Source organism: Tympanuchus pallidicinctus, unplaced genomic scaffold (assembly GCF_026119805.1).
Source record: "Tympanuchus pallidicinctus isolate F22 unplaced genomic scaffold, pur_lepc_1.0 scaffold5, whole genome shotgun sequence".
NCBI lineage: Eukaryota > Metazoa > Chordata > Aves > Galliformes > Phasianidae > Tympanuchus > Tympanuchus pallidicinctus.
Window position 1 is genome coordinate 26427791 of NW_026294769.1, and position 27310 is coordinate 26455100.

At 42.8% G+C, this 27310-nt stretch overlaps 1 protein-coding gene across 1 annotated transcript; it reads left to right on the top strand.

The window, feature by feature from the left end:
• Positions 1 to 27286, top strand: APCDD1 (APC down-regulated 1). Its single transcript, XM_052703670.1, has 5 exons — positions 1 to 279; positions 8957 to 9140; positions 10157 to 10688; positions 23480 to 23801; positions 26093 to 27286. The coding sequence occupies exons 1-5, from the start codon at positions 222 to 224 to the stop codon at positions 26542 to 26544; spliced, it is 1548 nt and encodes a 515-aa protein (XP_052559630.1). The 5' UTR covers positions 1 to 221; the 3' UTR covers positions 26545 to 27286.
• Positions 27287 to 27310: the final 24 nt, after the last annotated feature.

The following is a 27310-nucleotide window of genomic DNA, read 5'->3' on the forward strand; positions in this document are numbered from 1 at the left end:
TGAAGCGGAGCCGCCGCCGCGCTTCGTGGATACGGGTGAGGACGCGGCGAGTGGAGCCCGATCTGAGGAGCGAGGGACGGGCTCCCGAAGGAGAGGCGGTGTGCCCCGGCCGCGCTGCCGCCCCGCCAGCCGCCCGCCCCCTAGTGCCGGCCATGGGCTGCCCGGCCCGGCGCTGAGCGCGGCACGGCCCGCAGTGCGTGGTGGCGGCACGGAGCGCGGAGATGTCCGTCCCGTACGGCAGCCTGATGAGGTACCTGTTCCCGGCCCTGCTGCTGCACGGTGAGTGCGGGGAGCCCGGCGGTTCCTCGGGTGGGAACGGGGCGCGGCTGGTGCTCTCGTCCTGCGCCGCGGGTCCGGCTGAGGGGAAGGAGCGCTGCCACGCGGAGCTCGCCCGCTTCGCCTCGGGGGCGAATAAAACTTCAGAGCAGCGGGGAGTGGTGAAGCCGTGCCTCTCCTGCTCGGCTGGGCACCTTGCGTGCCCGTGGCTTTGGGACGGAGCGGCTGGACGGGCAGCTGGCACAGCGATGGGCGTTGCCATAAGGTCCGACCTGCCGGACCATGCCTCACCTGCGGCCGAGAAGGAGGCTTGTGGCCGGGAGGTGATTGCTGCGGCGTTTGCCGGCATATGGCACCGGGGGCTCGGGATGATGCTGCCCGCTGTTCTGCTGAGCCACGGACTGACGTGTCTCCAAACCCCAGGCAGGCAAAAGTTTGGTGCCTAATGTATTTAAACTTGTGTGTGCTGTGTGAAGCGCGTACATCCAGCTTGTTTGTCTAGAATCCCGATGCTCTTCAAGAGCGGCTTCTGAAAGGGAGGCTTTTTAATTAGCTGCTTCGGTATGTCTAACATTTGGCAGCCAGATTTGAGAAATCCAGGCAAGATATCGTTCTCCAAGAGTGACTCAAGCTCCTCAAGTCACAGCATCGTTTTGAAGCACATTCTTAACTCAAGAGTACTTTGTAGCATCCAGACTTCTTCAGTTAAATTTTCCTAGGACTCTGAGGTGGCTTGTAAAAAGAGGAATTTGCTTTAGCTGTTAGAATGCAAGTAACCTACATGGATTCAGGGTGAGATCTGTGAGCGGGGATAAGGGTTTCAGAGCTATTCCTGGGATTGATTTTGCGGAGCGGGGATTGCCTCTCTCTGTGTTTGTACAAGTGCTAAGCACACAGATGGTATTCAATAAATAATAAAGAGCATGGACTTCTGATTGTGTATTTTGTTTCGAAAGACAAAGAGCAAAAGACCTTGTTCCCCAGGAGGGGGCTTTATACCCTTCTCACAGCTCAGCAATGAAATCCAGAGAGAGCATAAATGTGTTTAGTTAAGCCAGACCCGCTGGGACGCCAAAGGTGTTTCTTAAAACTCTTATGATCCGAGATGTAAGAGTGAAAATGGGAGGCTTGGAGTTAGAGGGTAAGGAGAGGAGGTGTAATTACAGGGTTGGACTCCCTGGCTCATCTGCTTGGAATTACAGAGCAGTGCTGAACCCTGGCTGGAGCGGGAAACAAATCAAGGCTGATGATCAGATCAAAACAGCAACTGCCAAAAGAGCATGAAGTAGGAAAATAGTCTATTTTTTCCATCTGTGGTTATGTTTCACCAAAGAAAGTATACCTATATTCTTGCAGAATGATGCAGCTTGGTGGCTGGTGTGTAAACATCTATACCTCAGTGAAGTAGCAGCTCACAGTTGGGGTCTGAGCTTCAAGTGTGGGGAAGTTGCCACCCTTAAAAGCTTGAAAATGCCATTGGTATCATACAGGGGACTGAAGTTCAGCTAGTCTGTATGCACTTACCTTGTTAGCTTTAACTTTGCCTAGAGCTTTTTCTGTGTGCATCCTTCAGCCAGTGGCCAGCCTGAGCTGATGATGTGTAAGAACAACAGGCAGTCACAGGGGATTGCAGCGCTAAGTCTCTTTACACCATGTCATGTTGTCTTCAACGTTTTTATTGCACCTAGCAAATTAAGGGTTAAAAGTGAGTGAGAGGGGGTGTGTGTGTGTGTGTGTGTGTATTTAGGGTTTAAAGCTTTATAAAGCAAGTTAGAATGTCCAGTAAGACTAAAACTTGTGCTTTCATTATGTTAAGAAATGCCTACTTTAACATTGCTGAATTACTCTTTGGAAAAACTTGTGTTCCTTAGTCAAAATAAAACCTGTGCAATATCATAAGAGGTTTGCAGCTGGAAGTTGTCCATTATCACTGTTTTCTTTGCTTAGAGAGAAAGCCACAGAAGTTTCAGATGTCAAAAGCTAAGATTGTTCAGCTCCAGAAAACCTGATTAATAAGAGTCAACTCCAAGAGGGTTCAAAACAAATTTGGCTAATTTCTTTTGGAAACGTAAACTTTTAAAAAAAACAAGTACAGATGCTAAGAAGAAACTTTAGCTTATTTCTGATTCTGTTACTGCTAGAATAGTGAATTAGAAACCCTAAGTAAAACAATTTGTTGATAACATCATGGAAATAGCCCTAATGAAGATGAAGACAGGACTGCTGGGCTTTTTAGAGCAAAACTGTTTATGCTTTTAAAAGTTCACTGGCAATATTGTTTAAGTTAGTTTTAATTTCAAAACCTGCTTATGGAAAATAAGTAAGTGTATACGATGTAAATACCCATGTCTGTAAAATGGACCAGAACTGCACTGCTTGCTAGAGGCTATGAGAGCTGTTCCCTCTGTAACATGCTGCATTTGGCAATCTGGAGGACAATGAATAAAAGAGTAAAGGGGGGAGTTTGCAGGGAGAGATAGATGAAGTTTTATTCACAATTTCATTAGCGTAAATTTGATTTCACCCATCCTCCGTAGCTTGGCTGTGGGCTTGCAGTGGGAGGAGATGGTGGTGGTGAGCCATCTTTGCACTCTGTAGTGTGTGTAGGAGACAGGCTGGCGAGCGATGGAGCCCAAAACTGGCACACAGCATGCTGATGGCAAGTGTGCCCAGCAATTTAGAACAGTAGTGTTTCATTTATGGACACAGTGCTCTAAGTAGGGCTGCTGGAGGGCGCGGTGGCCCATGGCAAGCTGGTTAGCGCTCCTTGCGCGGACGCAAGGCCCACCTGAACAAACAGCCGCACCGTGTGTGGAGGACAGCAGTGTGCAGATGTCCGTGATGGAGACCAGATGTCGGCTTCAAAGGGGGCGAGACCCAACTACTGTCGAGATTAGATTGCACTTCAGCACAGGGCTGCCCCGCGTGGAGGTGGGCTTTAATTAACCCTTTGTGGCTTTGGAGGAAAGCATGTCCATTGGGCAGGGGTGGTTTTACTCTTGGCATTGGGAGCTGTGGGGATCTGAATTAACAGTCAGGCTCGCACTTAGCAGAGCTTCCCTGCTACATAGCTGCTCAGTGCTGGGTCCTCTGATCTCCTCCGAGCAAAGACAGGGCTGTAAGAATCTAAGCCAGAAGCAGCTAGCCTTGAGGAGCTTCGTTCTAGCTCTGCCATCTAAGGACATTTTATCTCCCTCCAGGCTCTTTCATGCTCTGCAATGCTTCTTTCCCTCCGTGAGGGCGCGAGGCTCTTTGGCAGCTGTGCCTACAAGCCCTGCGTGCACAGGAACATCAGCGGATACCTGTTAAGGGAAGTCATTGTCCTGTCTGCTTTTATGACCAGGAAATTCAGCTTTCCTTTCCCAGCCCCTTTGTTCTCAGCAGCTAATTTAGGTCCTGATCCTGTGCGAGGACCGTTTGAAGTTCCAAGCGCAGAGAAAACACTGGTAAACACAGACAGCAGCTTGGTAACAGGACATTATATTCCCCTATGTAATTACACAAGTTTGCACTGCAGCTGAAGGCCTGTCACGAGCATTATCTAGCACTCTCCCACATCAAGAAAGAGAGTAATCCAAATGTGTATTTATTTGATTGTGCAGGGCGACTGCCCAGATAAGGAGAGCTATAAACTTAATCCTGCCAATTATCCTTTATCTGTGGTAAAGTTTTTAATGTTTCAAACAGGTTTGAACTTGAAAAGGGCTTGAAGCAAAGCTGCAGCCTGCATGTTCAAGTGTCATTGTGTGTTTTGCACTTGGACTACCACTTGAGATTGTTTTAATTTGTAGCAGAATGGTCCTCTTCTAGAGTTTGCAGGGCTGTAAATTGAAAGTCCAAGTGGTTCTTCCTGAGCAACCCCAATCCAAATCCAGTTTTTAGTCCTACTTTTTGTTAACGTTTATCCTCCCATTGAGCCAAAGGTGAGCCTGCTGAAGGTGTAGTAGCTAAGAGCCCATGTGTTGAAGTGCTCCATTTGGCCATATTAGAAGACATGGTTTCCATTCTGATAGAGGTGTTTGTTAATTAAACTGATTTAAATCTAAAAGTTTAACTTTTAAGATTATTCAAGCTATACTTTTGCAATCTTGCAAAGTTGAGAACAGAATTTGCCCGTGGTGTCTAGATATGAATTAAAAGATTAGAATTTGTTCTCATGTGCTCAAGCACATTACTTATCATTATTGGTGGTACAATTGTACATTGTTTGCATACTATTTTTCCGAAAACTGAGCCATTGAGTATAGCAGCTCACGTTTTTTTTTGCAGAAATGTTTGTGAAGAGCTTTTTGTAAGCAACTTCTGAAACACATTTGGGTAACCAGCTGCCAGCAGATCACCCTTTCGAGGCTGGTATTTTACTTGCAGCTATGTGCAGAAATCTTTGAAGAACTTGAAAGTAACCCATCTTACCTTCCAATTATTTTTATCTGCAGTGGTTGTTCCCACATCAGATAGGGGTTTATGGGTGAACCCCAGAGCTTGAAGCCCCCGCCTTATCAGCACCTGGTGCAGTGGGTGCTGCCAGCTATGCATTCTCACCTGGCAGCTGCCCACACCTTGCTTTCCCACTCTGATGGTTGTTGGCTCTACCTCTCTAACACTTGATCTGTGGGGCACTGAAGGGGATTCCCAGCTGGGAGACGGAGCTGCAGCACCTTGTGTACTGTCTTCGATTCAGACTTTGGTGCTAAAGCTGTACTGTGATCTATGCTGCTAGGTCTTGATTATGAAAGTGAAGTTGGTTATCAATGCATCAAAAATGCATTTGTTGTTCTTTGTTTTGCTTTTCTAGGAGGCTCTGGAATTTTCTTTTTTCTTTTGGACTTGCTGCTGTGAATAGGCAGCCACCGTGGGGAGGCTGATACAATCTTATGGCCTGTGGTCATGGTGTAGCTATAGGAAGTGTTAACTAAAATGCTGCCATTAGCACCATGCAAAGAATGGGTTTTATGTCTGTCAAGCTTTTGAATGATTAGATGGTGGACTATCTCTAATGAATGTGCAAGTCCTTCATTTCACATTAAAAAAAAAATTAAAAGTGTCAGACCTTGAGTCTGAAATATGTGGCTTATCGTGGAGATTCTGAAGCCTGTCATCTGTCTGTGCTATAGGGAATAGCAGAGCTGGATCCCTCTGAATGAAAGTTGTGGCTCCAAGTATGTTGCAACCATGCTTGGGCTCCAAAGTGGGCTTTTAAGAGCCGTTAAATTCTTTTCTCAGTTTTGTGAAAGCATGTTTTAATCTTAAGCCTTCCAGAAACGTCCAACTTTGAACATCGCCAGATAGATCTTTTACAATGAATGCCATCATCCCCATGAGGCCTCAGATTTGCAGAACACTTCACTAAGCACTGCCAAAGGGGAGCAGGGGATTCTGTGCTGCTTTGAATTATCCACAGTGTGGAAATGCATAGGAGATAGTGTTCAGCTTCATGCCCTGCACAGAAAGTACATCACCAGTCTTTGTAAGGGATTTCTAGGTAACACAAGTGAAGTTAGGGCACCTTTGACTGGAATTCATACAAGCATATGTAGTTATAAACAAAAGTGTTGAAATCATGACTCAGTGAGGAAGAAGGCTTTGCTGAATTAAATATTTCCTTATGTCTGCAACACAAACATTGAAAAATGTAGTAAGCAAGGTAGGGGTCCCATCATTGCTTTTTAATCTTACACCATAATCTGTATTCTGATAGTCAGGTACAATGTATGGGATGTTGCCTGGCATGTTTGTGTCTTCCACATCTCTTCCTCAATCTCTGCAGTCTTTCTTATGTTCTCATGCCTGTCTTGACTTAAGCTTCTTCCCATCATCATTTGTCACAGTTTGATGGATGTATCCTGAGCACATGCTTACTTCTCAGATACAGATCTCTGTGGCTGACAATGCAAATCTCCCATCCACTGGGTACAGTTTGTTGTTTGCAAGATAGAACTACATCCAGCTGTACTTCCAGGGAGGGCTAGAGGCCAGCTTGCTTTTAAGCAATATCAAAAAGACACTGCATAATGTCACAGAAAGATTGACTCCTTTTCAAAAACCCCTCTTTTCATTATTTCCTCCAGGGAATAATTGGCAATATATAATGTGGTTACCGCATCTTCTCTTTTGCTATGGACACATACAAGATGGTATCCTTCTGCAGAAGGATTTTGCTTGCAGAAATTAAATGCCCGAATATGTTTAAATGAATAAATCATTCATTTTCAAGTGCTTATGAATCATATGACGTGTTAGGAAAAGCACAGCAGCCTAAAAGCAAAGTGCGTGATACATGTGCTTTGGAAGAAGTCACTTGAACCGTTTCAAAACCTCCTCTTAATGGCAGGTTTCAAATGCTTAACAACTCCAGGCAAAAATGTAAATTTTCAAAGGCTTTTTCAAAGTGACATAATTTCTTTGCAGAAGACATCCTGATAGCTGTGTTTCTGTAGAAAGAGTAGTGACAGCTCCAGCATCCAGCAGGTGCCTTGCAGGCGGTACCCTTTCTGACACAAAAGAGCTATGGACAGAAGCACTCCATTAAAGAGAATGTGCTGAATTTTTTGAGTGTGTAAAGATGTAAGGATGGGAAAACTTGCTAAAGGAGAAGTTCTGAAACATCAGCTATGGTTCATAACAACAGAAATAGGTGTATGGCAAATTTCACTGGACCCGGCTGAACTTGTTCTTCTGGAAGCATGAGGGCCTGTGACATCAAGCCCATGCCCACAAGGTTTCAGATAGACCCGATAAGCTCAAGTTTTTGAGAGCTGAGTTCTGTTCCAGGTGAGCTAGGCTGCCAAGAGATGCTGGCTTAGGGCCAAGAGGCTATGACCGTGAAAGACTGATGAAAGACCTATCTACTAAATCCTGCCTCTCAAAAGATTGTCAGATTCAGGAGAGCATCGTCCTGGTGTGCTCATACTGTCTTGGAAGTGACCCTGACATTTCTTGCTTTAGAACAACTGTTGTTTGATGCACAAGAGAGACTGTTCAGCATTGCAAAAAGGCTTAAGAAGACTGGCTTTCAGAAAGAAAGAAGTACTGACCCTCTGAAAGTCCTTTAAGTGCATCTCAGATGGCATGCTCAGATATCAAAGCATCTCTTGTATTTATTACCCTTTAGAAAGGAAGGCCATAAATTCAGAAGGAAGAATTAGAGGTAAACTGCAACAAAGCTGCTAGATCTGCTAATAAAGACTGTGAAGTTGTATCTGTTAATCTCATTAAATCTCAAGATCATTCTGTGATAAGTACTGTTTACATTCAAGTATTTATAGTCATGTTTCTGATCACTCCTTACTCTGCCTACTGGAAAACTCCTTGCCTTTGTTCAGTGTAGAAATTGCTCTTCTTAAATGGGTGACATGTATTTGTATTTCTAGCAATGCCACTTTCCCAGGTGTTAACCTAAGTTTATTCCAGAAGATGTGAGACCTAGTCAACATCATGAGTCACAGACACAGTTTACTTTTAGCAATAGGAAATGGCAGAGCTTGGAAGCAGCGTCTATTTAAAAATGAATAATGCTGGTTTTCTATTAAGTTCTGCAGCAATACTGTGCACTGTGGGACTGAGCACAGCCTTAACATCAGCCTGAATGACAGACCTTACATTTAGAGGCTGCTCTTCATGCCTCATATTTTGATATCTGACTTGGGGAATACAGAGCAGGGTCTAGTTTGGTGGCTTGGACCGCATAGGGTGAGTGATACAAAAGAGCCCAGTTCCAGAGCCAAGTTGGGCAGGAAAGTCATCAAAAAAGACAGGGCAAACCCTAACCCTTACCCCTGGGAGCACATGTCATTGAGCCTTCCCTCTCCCCAGACAGCCAGACTGGCTTCCAGGGCACACCCCATATTCTTTTCCTAGCCCAGAGGCTCTTAAATTCTTTTTGATAAAGTATTAACAGTTTCCCACCCGTTATGTAAGGTTCATGTTTTTCATCTCTTAACCTCTAGATGCATGCTTTTCTTTTGATCCATGTTTTCCAACATATCTAAGAGCACTTGGTGCCTAAAAGAGTAAAGACGCATTCCTCCTGAAGCTAAGTACTCATTTTGTCCAATTAATATTGTGTAAAAAGAACGCTGGTGGGTTTTGTATGTATACATTAGTAGAAACCAAAATTACTGTGTGATGGAGACAAAATTAGCTTTTGAAATTCCTTTTCTCCTTTAAAATAAAAATAGCAGGATCTGTCTCTAATTGACCACCTCAGTCATCAAGGAGGCTTCCTGTGTGCAGAGGCTTTGCTTTTAAGATCTGTTTTTCCCTTGGCTTTCAAGAGTACTCTTTGTTTGCAAGTTTAGTATAGAAGCATTCAAATTAGAGGGGGGCTGAAACCACAGTTTATGTCCAGATCTGGATACAAGTTTCTGGGAATTCCAAGGCCCAGATTTCTTATTGTCCTGACCAGAGATTAAAGAGGTGTCTGTAAAATTTAGCTCTAGAGCCACATCACTGGGTGTAGAAATGCAGCACTTAGGCTCAAGCCTTTGTGGAATTCCCAAAAAGAAAAGCATTGCATTTTTTTTTTTATTATTTTTCAAATGAGACAAGAAATGTAGCCTCTTTTCCCCACACATAACGTTGTGAACAAATGTCATTCAACACGAGATGTTCACAACCACCTTTATCATGTTGAAGGCTGTCTTACTGGGATCACTGGATAATGTCTGCTTTTCTATTGCAGGGCTGGGAGAAGGCTCTGCTCTTCTTCATCCGGACAGCAGGTCCCACCCCCGTTCCTTGGAGAAGAGTGCATGGAGGGCTTTCAAGGAGTCACAGTGTCATCACATGCTGAAACACCTCCACAATGGGGCCCGCATCACTGTGCAAATGCCTCCCAATATAGAGGGACACTGGGTCTCTACCGGGTAAGGAAAGATCAAATGAGGTGCTTGAGTGGTGTATGTGAAAGAGGAAAAGGGAAAGAAATGAAGAAAGAAGGACGAAAATTTTTATATATTATATATATATATATATATATATATAAAAAACAAGCAGAAGAACTGATTTCTTTAATATGGTGATACTTCAAATTCCAAATGCTTTACAATAAGTTTATGTATAAAAGAAGGAGCTGTGTTATGTACAGAGGAATAGCATACTATAAAACTATCTTGATGAATCAATTTGTAGTCTCGATTTTAAACAGCAACTGTGAAATATCTTTAAATCTCTTTCTGAATAGAAAAGAGACCATCAAGTCACCAAAATGCTTATTCAAATGTAACATTATACTATCTTAGACTGCATGCATTAGATCCATTGAATGGATCCTTATTTTCAGAGTGTCTAGCACAAGTTAGTTTTCTTAACAAAAGAAATTAAGAAGTTGTATTTCACCAGTTCTTTTCCTCTCCATACATGATAACTTTTAATTCAGAGAGCTATTTTGCTTGATGTCTCAGCAGGCAGTAGTTGCCCATATGTTTCAAGTGAGTTGTAGTAGGAGAATCTTGGGCTTCAGCAGCTGCAGAAGCCAGTTCCCTATTCAGTCTGTGGATATTTGGCATTTCACTTTCTGATGTTATCAGTGCTTTTGCTAAATCTACCATGCAAAAGAGAAGAATAGATGTTTAATAAGCTGTGACTTTTTTCATAAAATTAGTCACATGGTAGTCCTTAGACAAAAAGAAAAAGTGAAATATGACTCAAAGTATTTAAATCTACAGAAAGTAAAACCTTAGGTATATTACTGTATATTACTGTAATAGCAGAGGAAATTCTTGGTGAATTGGCAGATCATAGTACCTAGTTCCTATTAATTTCATTTCAGAGGGACTTGAGTACCCAGATATCTCTGGACCCATGCAGTGTTGCTCATTTTGTCACCTATACTGTACATGATGTGCCACCTTGCTAAAATTTTGTTTCTGTCTTCCCACAGCTGTGAAGTCAGAGCAGGCCCAGAGTTCATCACAAGATCTTATAGATTCTATCACAATAATACATTTAAAGCCTATCAGTTTTACTACGGTGGCAATCGCTGCACTAACCCTATCTACACATTAGTTATACGAGGCAAAATTCGTCTCCGCCAAGCATCCTGGATCATCCGCGGGGGTACTGAAGCTGATTATCAGCTACGCAACATACAGATCATAAGCCACAATGAAGCTGTAGCCAAAAAATTAAGTGAGTTGGTCAACAATACATGCCCTGGATTTATACCAGAAGATAATCCCTGGGAACAGGATGTGAGCTATGATTTGCTCAGAGAAGAGAATGGCTGTGAGTGCACCAAGGCTCTGAATTTTGCCATGCATGAACTCCAGCTGATCCGTGTCGAGAAGCAGTATCTGCATCACAATTTAGATCACCTCGTGGAGGAGCTGTTTCTTGGAGATATTCATACTGATGCTACCCAGAGGAGGTACTACCGACCTTCCAGTTACCAACCTCCTCTTCAAAATGCCAAGGTATGTATGTGTGTATGGCATCCTGTTCAGTTTCTAGTGACAAAGCTCACGTTATTCAGCTCCTCTGGATCAGTGCACTAGTGTAATCTAAAATGCAGATGTGGTTCTAAAATAAGAAATGGATGGTGGCTTTACAGATGATGCAGTCACTTACAAAAAGATCACAGAGCATATTTCAGGGAAGTAGTACCTCTTTTGTGGTTTATGAGGCTGCGAATCAAATGCATGAAAGGTAATCTAATGAGCTAAGGCTGATAAAGGCCACTGTGAGGCTGAAGATGGTATCGAAGACCTCTTGCAGAGGTGACTGAAGTTGCTGGCTGGGACTGTGGTTAAAGGCTAGCAGAAGAGAAGAAAGAAAGTTTGATGCAGGACTGAGAAAGGGCTAGAGAAACAGGCATCAGTGCATGCTTGTATAGCTGCAGGAGCATCAGGGAGAGAGGAAATCAGATTGTATCAACATATGGAATTTGGGTGATCCATAACCTGAAGAGAAAAAGAGGAAATTGGAAGGCAGAGACATGAAAGGGGCAGCAAGAAGGGGAAAAAATGGATGGACTGTGCAGGTCATGGATCCAGAAGCAGGCATACACACTAATGAAATGAAAAACACGTGAATTTAGAATGGGTCTCTAGTTCCATTTGATAATACGGTTTTCAAAGGAGCTTCAAAGTGCCTTTAGCTTCATTGGGAACCGATCAACTCATGGTAAGTTAAATAAAAATCAAACAGGAAGAGTAGGCATTGATGGCCTGTAGCAGGAAGTCTGTCTGTACATCTTTCCTGGTGACATTTCAAAGGAATGCAGCAATTGGAACCACATTGCAGGCTGCAGTCGCTATCAGTATGTTCCAGCTAGAGACTGCTGCACGATCACTTCCAGCTAATGAGTTATCACCATTTTTAATCCTCTCACTGTGTAACTGGTTCAAACAGCAACTAAGCTTATCAGCAATAGCAGGAAACACAACAAGGGAAAGGAGAGTTTTGATGGGAAAGCCTTGGCTTTCCCTTCCATTCAAAAAACCACTCCGTCCACCCTGTGTTGTGTCTACCTCTTCTGAATATCACATTTCAGTAGTTCAGGACTTTACGTGATCTGCCTTTAATTATTTTAAAAGCGTGCCCTGGTGATAATTTTAATCTACAACCGGCTATGTCTCCATACAAACACTGCTGTCACTTCTTTCATTAAGTTTTCTTCAAGTGGCATGGGACGAATCTGCTTCTTGTTCATAAACATACTTCTTCTCAAAATGGAGAGTTTTAGCAGCAGTAGATGAACCACAGAACATTCCTCATCACAAATGCTGGATTTGGCAGTTTTAATTGTCTTAAATTAATTCAAGTAAACTCTTTGCTCATTTGGGATTGAAAGGTCTTTCCTAAATCTCTACCTTAAAAAAAATCTGTAGGATCAGATTATCTGACTCCAGCTACATTGCATCTGTTCAGCAAATATGGTGTATCTTTTTTTGACCATGTGAAACAGAGAAAAAAATCTTGATGTAGTATACCCAGGTGACTATATTTTCAAATCTGTCTGGTCAAGTTGAGTTATCTTGTTAGGGACTGATCGATGACCCAGTAAATGCCTACATTTCCACCTATTAGTAATTTCATTACAATCACAACAATCAGGTGTACAACTGGTTTTATGCAAATAAGACTTTTGTTCAGATCTGAGCAATTTTAGGAGGTGCTGGTCACAGTTTTCCTGCCTGTCTTTTGTACTATCATAGAATCAAAAAGATAGAATCTTTTTGCTTTTAAAATAATATTTCCTCTAAAATGTAAGGTTCAAATTAAAAGGATTAAATCTTGCCTAAGGAGGTCTGTTTCTCAAGTCACATTGACTGTATAAACCAAAAGATTTTACAGATATCTGACAGCACTTGAAACTCTCATTTACACTCACAAAGCCCATTATCTCAAGCATGATATGATCCATTCTGACTTCAATGGATGACATTATGTGAAAGGTAAAAGCAGTCTCAGCCGATGAGCTGTGGCAGCGTGAAGGGGGCCTGCCTGAGCCTCCGTGCATGCATTTAGCTTGCAGCCCCACGTCATGGTGGGCTGATCTTGTCCTGAGGTATGTGTGCACTGAAATTAGTGAAAACCCATGAGGTGGATCGCAGAGGAAGCTCCCATATTATATGTTTACAAGAACTGAGGGAGTAGAAGGGCATACAAGCCAAGTTATCCATTGATATTCATGAAGTGCAGTTCTTCCTAATAAGACTTTTGGTAGCCAGTTCTTGGCAGGGCTGAATCTTGAGGCTGCCATTCATAAGAGTACTATTTATTGGCTAGAGGAAGTACTGTTACTATAGAAAGCAAAAGTTTACTCTTGAGTACACCAACATACACAAAAATTCCAGCTCTCTGTGGCATAAATTTCATGAAGTTTCATAAATGGAGGCCCCAGGTCCTGACTTTCAGACCTCTTTGTTCAGTTCTAACTTCTGGCCAGTTACTCTGTTCCTCCTCAAGCCTTTGCACAGCCTAGTAGGCTCCTGCAATATATGGTATTATATCTTCAGGGTCTGGATTGCTAGGACAACAGTCTCAGCTGGAGCCTTCAGCTGCAAAGTGCAGGAAGGTTGAACACAGACTGAGTGTCCCACAGTGTAGATTCTCTTCATAATTTGGTTGGGTTCATCTTGTTCCAGTTTGGTGTGAAATTTGTTTTACCTAGAGAGAAGTTGGACGTGCTGATAGTAGACACTCAGCATGGCACAGATAACAAATATCCTTAAAAATGAGCTTTCAAAGCAGCTAATATGAAGGACTTCTGGGTTTCGGTCTGTACCTAGCCATGAAGTTCCCTAGGTCAGCAGGACCTCAGCCAGACTGTGGGACTTAGTGTTTGCTGGATGGAGAAAGCATAGTAACAAAAATGCTGGGTTTTTTTGTTTCTTTTGTGTTGTTTTTTTTTTAATTCAAAAAGCACAGGCATACATACTGCTGGAAGGTTATAACCCTTCTTCTTTGAACTCCTTTCCTTTTCTAATTGTTGCTCCACTGGGACCCAGCTGAAAATGAGTTTAAATGCTAAATTGAGTTTAAAACTACAAGTCACAGACTCCTCTGGAAACAGGACACCATGAATAAATAGAAACGTTAAATCAACTTGTTTTTCTTTAAGGTTTTTGCAGTCATACCAAGAGGTTGGGGAGGCCAGGAAATTACTTCTGAAGTGAATCAGGTGTATTGTGTGGAATCTTTCATTTAAGGCTTTTTTCATTTCCTTTTTATTTATTTTTATTTTATACTTATAATAAAGACCTGCCTAAAATAAGTTAAGAGGATTCACGTTTTGAGTTAAATTTATAGTTAAGCCTCTATATAGAAGAAAGTTCCACCCCGCTCAAGAGTTTACACAGCCTGTAAGTTGGATGCGGTAGCCACATTCATTACTTATGTGGTTGAAATGAATGGTAATTAAAAGCAAATGATTGCTGGATATGCTAGGAATGCCAAAGCCACATGATCGGGACTTTAAACAAATAGAATTGGACCTTCTCCAAACTCCTGCAGTGATTTCACCACAGGGCGGTAAATCAAAAGGGCCGTCCAAAAACCAGACAGCTTTATGCTGAGCTACAAATCTGAATAATTTCACAGATTACCATATCTCAAGTGTTCATATAAAATCAGGGAGCTTTTAAAAATATCTAATATGTCATCTCCTAAAGCTTTACAAATGCTCTTAGATAAGAGCATACCTTAAACAAATTCCTCTTGTAAAATACATGGAAGTTCCTAAGAGCAGCTGATTAATAGATCGCTGCATGCATTTATCTTAGCAGTCCTCCAGCCTTGCTCAAGGTATGAATCAGAACTTGCTGATGAAGTGGGCTGAAAGTCTTTGATGTGCCTTGAGGTAGGGAGTTTAGAAAGGGATTCATGTTAGTGCACGCTCAGGCTCTTTAGCCAGCAGGAGAGGGCACGCTGGTGGAAAGAGCAGGGTGGTGGAACTTCTTGGCAGTCATCGCCTGTGTTATACCAAAAAAAAACACGGATGAGGGCAACACCAAGCCTGGCTGACTGGTCATAAATTCATACCTTATTTGCAAACTCATACAACTACTTGTAGGAAAAGAAGTCTCGAATACATTATTCGTTCAAAGTGCATGCCTAAAATGCCAGGAATGTTTACAACGCTGGGTTTACTGGGGTGCCGATTTCATATCTGATTGCCTCAGAAATACAGTTTTGTAAACAAAGAACTCCTTGTGCTGTTTTATCATCTGACTGAGTAACAGGAAAGATCAGACCGTGGCTGTGATGCCAGGACATTCTGGTTAGATCGTTATTTAGGAATTAGGCTGGAACATCACAAGAGTCCTAAAACATGCTTAGAATATAAACCTTCCTTCTGCCTTTGCCATGCTCAAACACTTGCTGGCCCCATGCTTTCAGTAAGATTTTCCTGTGGAAAAGATTCCCAAGTTGTCAGTTCTCTCTGACGAGTTTATTCACCATTGGAAGCTGCCTGCACAGCTAATGCAGATTCTACACATGGAGACTGGTGCTTGGTTTTTGCTTTAGCCAGGGGGTGAAAGAACAAAGTGCTCAAGGTTTTTTGAGCTTTTGACAAATTGGGTGTTCAACTCTTTGAAACTCAGTTACTTGAGCTGTAGGGGAATGTGATGTACTGGAGCAGCTCCCAAGCGAATCCAAGCATGAGTGAATAGATGTTAAACGTGTGAAGTGCCTCCGAGAAATAGGCAAAAGACTATCTCAACCAAAAAGTGTAATTTTGGAGGACAAAACTGCTTTGTTTGCCAGAGACTTCTAGATTAAGAGAATTCTAGACTTCTGGATTAAGCCAACACTTGAAGGGTTTCTTTTGTTAATTATTACTGGCCAAAGACTCTTAGGGAAATTATGAGGGGAGCGAAAAAAGAATATCAGAAGAATGTTCAAATATGTTAATTCCAGGTTTATGAACAGCAACTGTGTGTATGATGCACTTCAGAGATAAGAGAATCAAAGAGCTTCTAACTGAACCTTCCAGAGCTGTGTTGCTTTTAAAACCATATTTCTCTTTGTGGGTCACTGTCTGTTCTTCAGTTGCAGCAAAAGTCTGCTCCAACACAAATACAGCACCACAGATAAAAATTAACTGTTTAAGTTTGCAAAATAAAAGAAGGCCCTTCAGCAAGTATATCTAGCCTACTGACATCCTGATTCTGTTGGCACCTAATTGTAATTACTTCATCTCTTGTAAGCAGTGAAGAACTTGCTAGTGATATTGCTATGCAGTTCAGAAGCTTGTGTAAGTTGCTTTCTAAAGGCATAATACAGCTTAACTTTGAAATATCTGTTCCTGAAAATGGACATTCAGAATGTTGCTTCATGTTTTCCAGGAATTTTTTTTCATACTTCCCAAAATATTCATGTCACTGTAAATTAGTATCATCTTAGTGGGATAGAGGACATGCAAGTAAATTCATCTCAGAGAAGGCCATTTTTATCTTTGTTCCCATCTTTTGCGAAGACTAAAGACTTTTTACCGGAAAGGAACAAGCAGAGGACTCTTGTTTTTCATTTTGGTTGTATTTCAGTTTTATGCAGGGTTGTGCAATGGAATCAACATGATAGATCAGACAGCTGCATAACGATAGTGCCTTCAGATTCCTTCATTATCTTTCTCTTCATAGGAGAAGTTAATAAAAGCTGTTCCTAATATCTGAAAATATACAGCACACATTTGTAGATAAGTCCCAACGTATCTCCACCCTCCTTCCGGCATGCAGCTCTTCTGTTCCACACCAAAAGAAATCCCAAATTGACAGCCCTGCAAAGGAGTTACAGCTCTCCCCAGCATTTCATTTGCTTCAAGATTTTTTAATTAAAGTTTTAAATCTTTGTTATTCTTCATTCCCTTTGGCAGGCTGAATTATAACTGTGTCAGCTGTGCTTTTCAACTCCCCAGAGCCAGCCTAATGCACGTTCGCCAACTTCGTTTTGTATGAGGTCATGGAAAGCCTGCAAATTATCACTTTTGTGTTAGAGGGAGATGGCAGCCATTTGTTAAAATGCTGTCCTGGTCTCTTATCTAGAGCGGTGGAGGAGTGGAGCTTGATACTACACTGAGCAATTTGTAGAAGTGTCCTTTGGGTGGACTCATCTCCTTGGCAGTGTCTTTTCTGAGTTTTTACTTGAATTGACACCTTTTCCTAGCATCCTATCCAGGCATGCCTTGTTCCAGTTCTATGTGCCCTTCCCATGACATGCAGCATTCAGGTGAGTGTGCGAGATAAGAGCTAAAACATTTTCTTTCCTTTCTTCACCCATAGTTTTCCTCATAGTAAGGATCAGCCCTAACAAGGAATCACCCAACGCAAGAGAAACATGAACTTTTGGATAGCTGGAGCCTGGGCTGCCTCATATGCTGGTTAGGAGCATCTCCACCTTGCTGTGGGGCTTGTGCTAGCCCTTGCCACCCACAATACAATGTAAATGCAACCCAACCTTTTCCAACCACAAACAAGACCAGCATCAGTAATCGGTGCAAATCAGTGCTGGCTAAAGGTGGCTTTGTGCCAGCTGGGAACCTTAGTCTTTCGAAGAAGCTTTCCATGCTACACCTGCACAGATGTGAGTAAAGCATATAAAGCACAGATGTGAGTAAAGCAAATAAAGCAGCAGCAGTAGAGTGTTGTGGAAATAGTTTTAACATCAGTACATGACTGGTAAGGCAGGATATTGCTAGAAAAATGGGAAATACATGACTTTACAAGATACTGTCACTGAGCAGGACAGATGACAGCAGCCCAGCAGAGGGAACAAACCCAGCTGGCAGTGGTTTGTGATAAGGGAGGGATGAGTACATTTGGAGTAGCCACACTGAATATCTATCTGAGTTTGAACAAAAACTGAAAATTGAAAGGTTCCTAGAGAGACTCTGCAGAAGGAAGCTACAGCTTTGCCAAGGATTTCAGGGTTGGGCTTCGGATTGATATTGGCATTACTGGGAGGGAAGGAGGGCGAGGAGGAGTCCAAAGATGGCAGAGCCAACCACGAAGAATACATACTGTGGCAGAACCAATGCTGGAATCTCCTAACCAAGTTGTGGGTTAGGAAGGATGCGTCCACTATGCAGTGGCTTCAGCTAAAAAGAAAAGGTGAGGCGATTTCACAAATTCCTTTAGGAAACTGATGTGTAACTCCTTATATGCTTAAAAGGTCTTGCAAATGCAGAACTTGGGTTCATCACTTCTTTGTCAGCTCCTTTTCCTCTACTTAAGAGAACTCCAAATAGCACCAATCCCTTGTCTCTTGTAGTACCAGGCCTATTGAAAAAGTTGCTGTACTTTTGGATGGTTTAAGAGCTTACTGTAACACATCACTGCCTGCTAGGCCTTTGCCTTAATGTATCTGGTGTGGTTAAATATCAACTGTTTGCCACTGTAAGTGATGACAGAGAGAACTTGTCAGAAAATGGTCACAATTCTTAATTAAAAATACCCAGAAAGCCCCTAAAAATGTCTCTCTCTTTTTTTTTTTTTTTTAAATAGACACTTATCACTGAAAAAAAAAAAAAAAAAAAAAATCAGAAAAAACATTTTGCTTTGTTTCACTCTTCCTCCAGATTGTATATATTTATTATTTTCACATAATTTTAATAAGAATCTGATGAGAAAGTGTCAAATTATATTTTTCCAATCTTTTCTGCTAGGAATACACTGCATTCTACAGGGAAAATGTTGAGTTATAGTTGGAGCTGTTCCAGACAGCTCCATAGATAAATTTTTGATTGAGATACAGACACATTTTCAGCATAAAAAAATATAAACAGGTAGGGGAGGGAGCAAAGGTGTTTGAACAGGGTGATCAGTTAAATATATTTTCAACCTCCTCTTTCCTTTCAGTGCTTGTTTGGTCCCTAAATACAACCTGAAGTACCTCCTGCAAATCCTCTCCTTGATATTAAGCACTGAGTTCAGCTTCTGCTTTAATCATGAGGGAAGGGTAGATTCTCTGTACGTTTGGTCCACAGATATCTTAGACAACAACAGGGTCAGAATACAAACAAATAAAAACAGAATTCAAACAAAACTAGAACTCCTTCCAGAAGGATCTCTCCACATGCTACCCAAATTCCATTTTACCACCACAGAGAGCTCATCCTGGTTGCGTGATAGTTTTCTTTTATTTTTTTAATCCTAGACTGCAACAAATACTATGAATTAATGAGAGGAGAGTTAGTCCTAGGCAGCCACAGAATCACATGGAATTTAAAGAGAAAAAGTAGGATATGCTGAGAAGGTTTGTGTTTCCGACTATCCACAGAATTGGGAAAAAGATCAAGTAACCTCATCCTTGTTTGCTTTTTTTATTAGAAATCTCCCTCCTTGGCTTCCAGAGCAGCCTGGCCCTGTTACCACTTCAGTTGAGGCAGCAGGAGAGAGGATAAGGAAAAATGTTGCTGGAAATTTTCAGGTCATAAACTATTTTCTCCCCAAGTACAAGAACTGAGTTTCCAGCCAGAGGTTTGGGCTCATTTCAACCCACGTGGCCTCATGGATTAATTCAGAAGTTGGCTTCAGAGAAGCACCCAGGAGAGTGAGGAATTGGGCTGCACGGATCAGCTCTGGAAGCTGCTTGGAGGCACCTTCCCTCTGCCCGTTGTTGGGCAGCAGCCATTTCATGGGCTGTTCCTTTTAGCAAGACCTCGGTGTTAGAAATACTGCACTGTACACCTAGGATATCCCAAACATAAAACAGATGTTCATCTTGTCCACTGATCACTTTATTGCTTTCTAGTTTATGTCATGCCCGAATGAGCTTTTTATTGAGTGTACTTAATCGTGTTTGGACTCAAATGTCCTCTGCCTCTGTTCCATATTTTCTTTGAACGTCTGTTTTTAGAGATTAATCTTTTCTGAGACAAATGGAAAGGGAGTGATTTGCAAGACACAAGCCAGTGTAATTAAGAGCCCAGAGCAGCTGACCTGAAAAAAGCAACACTGAAAAATACAGTCAATTGATAAGCATAAATTACACATAATTAAGTCCAATTGTCTCTTAAGAAAACCAGATCTTTCTCATGTCTTGGACAGAAATTGTACTGAGGAATTTTACATGTGGCATATTCTTCCACTGAGAAGTTTGCAACTCTGTGGAAGATAGAATCAGAGTGAAGAATGTTTAAATAGGATTAGGCTCAAGCACTAATGTCAGAGAAGTGATGCATTTAGATATCTCATCAGGCTGTACCCCAAATCAAATCAGCAAGGAACTGGAGTGGAAGGGATACTGCTGCTTCCTCTCCTCACCTCCCCAGCCTCTCCCTGTCCCTGTCCTTCTTCTTGCAGCCTCAGCCACATTATCCAGGTGCATTTCCAGTAACTAAAAGGTAAGCGGTATGAACTTTCATTAGCAGTGCAGCCAGCCAGGCCGTCATAGCTGGTGCAGTCCTTGGAAATTAGACATTATCATCATTCAGGATACAGCCCTACAGAGAAGTATTTGTACTGCTAGACTTCACGTTGATTTGAGTTAGCCTGGACCTTCCTTGAGTTTGTCCAAGGAATCCCTTCCACCCACAGCAGTAGCATAAGGAGAGCCATGTATTCCTTTTGCATGAGCTTTACAAGATTGGGGAAATAATTCATCCTTGTGCCTCAGGACGTGAGCCCACTCCTGATAAGGAGAAAGAGACTGCTCACAATTACATACTTATTTGCATTACAGAGCTCCATGAACCTTCTACCCACTGTACCACTTGCCACAGCCAAGAGACAGCACAGGGGACCAAGCAGCTGCAGGTGGGACCCATCTGCACCTTCTGCAACCTGATTGTGATGGAGAAGACATGAAATGATGATAATGCTCTGTCCAGCATCTGAGCCTTGGCTCATAATTCAAATGGGTATTAATGGTGGTGGGGAGAGATGAAACCTAAATCCACTGCTCCAGAAATGGCAAAATGAATATTTATGCTTGGTAGTCCTTCCTGATCGAAGAGCTCCTTCTTGTCCATGCACTAAATTTGAAAAACAACAGAGAAATCCCACAGGCACCCAAATGTGACCAGGAAGACAACAGAAAGGGTTTCAGTTTTTCTTCAAATTTTGAAGAAAGGCAACAGAAACACTTATTCCTGCAACACTGTCTTTTCCCCATCTTGCTTTCCGTCATACTAGTGAGGCAATCACAGTGGTAAAGTTTATTAGTTAGGGAGCTGTGGCATTCACCTGCTCCATCATGGGATTGCAACACTGGAGGAACAAGTGTGAGGTAGGCACCTGGCTCAGCTCACTTCAGGTATCTGAGCAAGGACACTGCCAAATTTTGTAGTTCTGTGAAACCAGACCACTTTCCAAAGAAAGAGACTTGACATCCTCCAGAGGAAGGCAGAGTTCAACAGACCAGTTTGATAAGTCCCAAACAAGAAAGCAGATTAGACCTGGTGATTCTACTGCAGACAAAGAGAAAGGAAGACAGTGGACTTCTTTCATATTGTGCTTGGAAGTTTGTTACATAAAGCTGCATTTGATTTATTAGTTTATCTACTTACGGCACCTAAAATTTCTGCCTGCTCTCTGACAGCTCACAGTCTTTAACCTCCTACCAGTCCTACATCAAACAAAAAAGCTGTAATTGTCTGCTTGTATGAACTGAGATCAAGTCACATGGGAAAGCCACGCAGGAAATCTGGAGCAAAACAGACTGACTCTTGATTCTTCTCTTGACAATCAGTAAACCTAAATTGAAGCCTGCGGTTTCAGATTCTAACACCCCAGTTTCACAGTCTTTGTGTGTTACTAGTGTCTTTGGTGCCCAGGAGAACTAAATATTTTGCACTAGCCTCTGATTTTAGTTACAATGCCACAAAACCATGCTAACTTTGCCAGTTCCAGTTCACTTACTGTAACACTATAATGTGATGGAAAGTACAGCTATAGAGGTGGGATGACAAAGTCTTTGGCTGCAACAAGGCAAAAAATGCAGAAGCAAAGAAAAAATGCTGCTTACCTTTGGAAGGCCTCAAGTAGTCATGTATCTCCAACAAGATGCCCTTGCCTCCACTGCCAACAACAAGGTCTGAGAAGGAGAGAATCCTGACTCCACCCCTTCCAGTCACTCAGGGGCACTGTGTGCACCTGAGCACCCCTGGGTTGGCTCTGCCTTCTCACTAGGTGCTCAATCACTGGTTCAGGCCATGACTTTGCATTTCTGCTACATTTACTCAGTTCAATATTCTTTGTACTTATGGTCCTTCTATCCATTTGCAGATGCTGAAACATGCATTTTAAAATTACTTAACAGGCTCCACAAAGGGAAAGAGTGACCATGCAGTTTTGCTGGAGGCAGCAAGTCCAGTCTCCTACTCAGAGCTGTTCTGTGGGCCAACACTGGTTCAGATTAATCTGGGCTACACCATTTAACAGGCATAGGCTGCCAGAGAAGCTGTGGTGCCCCATCCCTGGAGGCACTTAAGGCCAGGTTGGATGGGGCTCTAGGCAGCGGAGGTCAGGGGCGGCACGGGGTGTGACTGGGTGGACTTTGAGGTCCATTCCAACTCAAGCCATTCTATGATTTCTTATCATTTTGTACACAGACCATTAGTCTGAATCTAGTAGCAGACTTTTATTGATTTTTACTGACTTTCTGAGTCTACATAATCTGAAGAGAAGGCAAACATACACACTATTTAATATGTGCAAGAGGGATGTATTGCCTGAGTCATGTGTTGATTCTCTGAAGCTACCTATGGTCATATTATTGTGTTATGTGTAACTGTGAATCCTGAGGTGTGCTGCAAGCTGAAGATAGCAAATGGAGAAATGCTGACTCCATAGTGGCACATCTGGACCTTAAAGTATTAGAGATGAATTTGAACATCTGTATAATGAGAGGAGCTCAGAGAGATTGCAGAGAAAAGAGCTGGATAGGGCCGTGAAGAAAAAGTATTTGTTCTGTACACATCTCTTTCCCCAGTGGCTGCTCAGACTGATGAGGTGATGTGAGGAAACCCACCAGGTCATGCTCCCGTGCCAGGGCACAGTAGGCAGCACTTCTGAGAGGCCCTGTCTGCACATTCTGAAACACCCTCAACTCTCACAGACATGGAAACTGGGGCACTTGGCTCCCAGAGGCTTGTGCTCAACAGAACAGTTCAGCTGCAAGCCTTCATTGAGCCTGACAGACTCTGCAAACCCTACTCTTGCTGGAAGGAGCCATAAAGCTTTCACCATGTTCAGCAACACTAGGCTGTGTCTGCTTCCTGGAGCACCATAGGCTCTGTATAGGCTCACTCACATCTCCCTATCCTTGCTGCTGTCAGCAGGGTCATGTGCCTGACATGGAGAGGAAAATCTGCAGAGGCTGCAGCTGGGACTTTGCTAGATAGAGAAAGGGGATGTCTCACAAGTTGGTGCTCAGGAAAGCTGACAAGGCCTAAAATAGCAGGTGGCTCTTCTCCCAGGCTGCTGCCCATGTGAAGGGCATACTTAGGACACCTGTGTCCATCTGCAGTACCAAAGCTAACAACTGATGCAAAGAGCTGAACAAAGATAATAATTTCTAACATGAGACTCGTCGAATCTCTTACATAGTAAGTTACAGACTGACCACGTCTTGTGTGACTGAAGGATACAGTCAGCCTTTTCTAGATTCAATCAAAAGCTGAACTAAAATGTTCACTTTATATGTGGGAATTAATCTCGTAATTCCGCTCCTGCCTGAAACAGCTCGAAACAAATGCCCTGGTTATCTGCCCTTGTTTGCAGATAGCACCTCATGAGAGTTCCTGTCTGCTTTCTTTCAGAACCATGACCGCACGTGCATTGCGTGCAGAATCATCTACCGCTCAGATGAGCACCACCCACCCATCCTGCCCCCCAAGGCAGACCTGACCATCGGGCTGCATGGAGAGTGGGTGAGCCAGCGCTGTGAGGTGCGGCCGGAGGTCCTCTTCCTCACGCGGCACTTCATCTTCCATGACAACAACAACACGTGGGAGGGCCACTACTACCACTACTCAGACCCCATCTGCAAGCATCCCACCTTCACCATCTATGCCAAAGGCCGCTACAGCCGAGGAGTGCACTCAGCCAAAGTGATGGGCGGAACAGAGTTTGTCTTCAAAGGTAGTGTGGGGGCAGAGGTGGCCACGTAGCTGGGGATCAAAGCAGAGCTTGCTCACCACAATTCCGTGACTAAACAACTTTTAACTCTGTTGTTATTTGTGGGACTATTTTATGCTTATTCTTGAGAGTTATTTAATGGGAGGCTCTTTTGGAAGGCTTTCTGTGAGCACCCAGCCAAACTGTCCAGCTGCATGGCATTTTTTGCCATTGAGGCAATACTCAGTTGATGATCATTGGTGTCCCTTCCACCCAAAGTCCTATGATTTTATGGTTCATTTGAGGCAAAAAACAGAAATCTCTAAGTAAGACACAATAAAGTAAGATCTTGTGTCACTATCTGTTGGAGTCCAGTAGCCAGACATCAAGCATCTAATCAAAATTCTCAAGATTAGATCCATGTCCTAGGGCTACTTCAGTGGACAGAAAAGGGCCATAGGTGATACAAATAAGTTTCTGGGAAGACAGATACAGCAGTGTGTGTCATTTCATCAGCATCCAAGGGCCTAGAGCAAGTAGGGATGTCTCCAAAGCCAGCTTTGATTAATCCCACCACAGTGCAGACTGGATGTATCCAAGTGAACCCCCTCAAGTACTCCAGGAAGCGGCACTTGGTGACACTTTTCAGATCCCTGAAAAGTCATCTCATACCAACAGCCTCGTGGCAGCCTGCTCAGAAAGAGCTCAGTGGTTTTAACCACTTACACAAACAAACATCTCCAAAACACAACATCCATCCATAGCACCAGCCTCAGCAGAGCATGTGAAAACCCCAAGCACGCTGTAGGCTCCTCTCCTCCTCCTTTTAGTTACTATGTGAGAAGCATATAGACTTCCTGCATGTCTCCAATTTAGGAAAGCAGTTATAAGAAAGGATGTACTGATCCTTTCCATAGGAGGCAGGATATCCTTGCCTGTCAGAGCTTTTGCTCTTCTTAGTTTTATGCAACACATTCCAGCTCAGCTCCAGTTTTTGCTTGAATTTCATGATTATAATATGCCAGCTTGCCTCACAGAACAAAGTCACTGATTTTGTTCTGGTAAAATTTTCAGGTCGCTCTCTATAGATTATCTCTTATGCCAGCCAGAACAAGTGTCGAGCCATTGAATCAAATATCTGCTTATAAAACCTCAGAATAAAATTTCCAACAAGTATAAAAAGACACGCACATTGTTAATGGCCTGCAAAAGAATCTGGAGATGGGTGTGTTAGGAGGCTTGATGGTTGGTTATTCGCTTCTGTTTTGGTCAGCAGCAATCCATTTGGAACTTTTTTCTTGATACAATACTAAAAGCACACCAAGTATCTCTGTTCACCTTCCACAGGCCCATTCAGTTTGGCTTTTCCCAGCTTCTTAAACTCGGCTGAAAAGTAAAACTTAACACACCTGAAGTAACTTAAAGTGAAGAAGCTGCAACATATCTGTTTGATATTGCAGCCACTGTTTAGATAAGGTCCCCAACAATCAGAAATACTTAAGTCATGAAAAAAAAAAAAAATGGACAGGTAATAATATATAGAGAATGTGGTATTTTACAAATTTTCCAATTCCAATTATTATTTCCCTAGCTTTACATGTGTTTAAAAATGGTAAATGTAGGTTGTAAGTAACCCTCCTTCTGGTTTAATAGGGATGTTAATAAAATATGAGTAGAGTTTTCTCATTTCCTCTTTAATGCATCTCAACTAGGCTTTATCTGGGAAGGATTGCCTGGAATTTATGTAAAGCTCTGCTTAATCTCTGACTGAGATATGGAGCCATCAGGTTTTTTCCAGCTGAATGTTTGCATGCGTGTGCATTCTCTACAAGAAGTAATTACACTGAGATGTAAAACAATGCATAGATTTGCTGGCCATACCTGCAATGTTAAAAAAAAAAAAAAAAAAGGTTTAAGGAAAAAGATTCAGAGCTGCTATAACTCCTATTAGTTAGATTAAAGGACAGGCCAACATACATTCAGGAAGCACCAGCACGTACACTGAGATGCATTCAAAATAGCCTTATCCCTTGGTTTCTAAATGCATTAAGCAGTACAACTGACTTGAACCCTCCATGACATCACTAGCATTAGTTGTTATGAACAGAAACAAAGGGGTCAGTTTTGGAAGGGTTTTGCAGTTTCCTCAGTAACCATAGCGTGCACTGATTGAATGCTAAGGTTGTGCCTGCAGAGGACGTGGAGCATGCTGTGCAGAGCGGGCAGGCGGAAGGGTCATAAGGCTGATGTCAGCGTGTCACCTTTGCTTTCATCTCTGTTTCTCTGCTAACAGTTCTTCTCTTCCTCACTCACAGTGAACCACATGAAGGTCACACCGATGGACGTGTCCACAGCCTCTCTGCTCAACGTCTTCAATGGGAACGAGTGCGGAGCGCAGGGCTCCTGGCAAGTCGGGGTGCAGCAGGACGTCACCCACACCAACGGCTGCATCGCGCTTGGCATCCGCCTGCCTCACACCGAGTATGAAATCTTCAAGATGGAGCAGGATGCCAGGGGCAGGTACTTGCTGTATAATGGCCAGCGACCCAGCGATGGCTCCAGCCCCGACCGACCGGAAAAGAGAGCCACGTCCTACCAGATGCCTTTAATTCAGTGCGCTTCATCCGTACCCAGATCTGAAGAGTCACCAGAGGAGAATAAAATACGGCTGTATAGCAGCGGGGCACCAGCAAAACATCCCAGTGCCTCAGCTCTTGCTTTGGTGTTTTTTATTTGTACTGTGTCATATTGGGACATTCTCAGCTAGAAGTGAAAAAACTATTTTTCATGACTACAAAGCCAGGATTCCACAGACTGAGGGTTGTTTTTCTTCAGAAAGAAAGGGACGTTTATTTTCTTGATGCACTTGAACGCCTGAGAACTGTTGTTCTTTTCCTTATTTCCCCCCCTCCCTGAATCACGAACGGCACTCGTTTGATGTTTGTGCTTTGAACTTCATCCAGTCTGATCCCTGGCCTGACATGACTGCACAAAAGTAATTGCACTTTAGGACTGCAGACTTCTGGGGGGCGGGAGGGGGTCTCCTTTTATTTTTTATTTTTTTAACTGCTGGGGTGAACGTTGTGATCCTGCTTCATTGTCTCTGCCATTTTACCATTGTGGTACTGCTCTGCCCAACGCTCAGTTTCTCATCAGAATTTAACTCCATGGAACAAATCAGTGACAGCGGTTTCCTCTTGGCTTCAGGATTCTGGTAGAGATGTGTATATAGGATGGAAACCCACACAGACTTACCTGGTCATGATCTCACAGCACAACACAGAAAGAAACAGCAAGTCAACAGCCCTCCGCTGAGATAGTGCTAAATGGTCGACATCTCCAATTAAAAGATATTCCAAGTAATTTAAACTGTTTCACAGTCATCAAATTGTAAAAATAACCAGTGCTTTAATATTTTCTCATTCAACTTCGTTAGCTGCATAATTGCTTCAACACTTTCTTATATATCTAGCGAGTGGTTATAACCAAGTCCCCTTAAAGCCAGACAGGAGCAGCATTTTTTTCTGTCAGAT

Coding starts and splice junctions, on each gene's coding strand:
- APCDD1 (XM_052703670.1), top strand. CDS start 222: ATGTCCGTCCCGTACGGCAGCCTGATGAGGTACCTGTTCCCGGCCCTG. Junction 9,141..10,156: donor GGACACTGGGTCTCTACCGG/GTAAGGAAAGAT, acceptor GTCTTCCCACAG/CTGTGAAGTCAGAGCAGGCC. Junction 10,689..23,479: donor CTCCTCTTCAAAATGCCAAG/GTATGTATGTGT, acceptor GCTTTCTTTCAG/AACCATGACCGCACGTGCAT.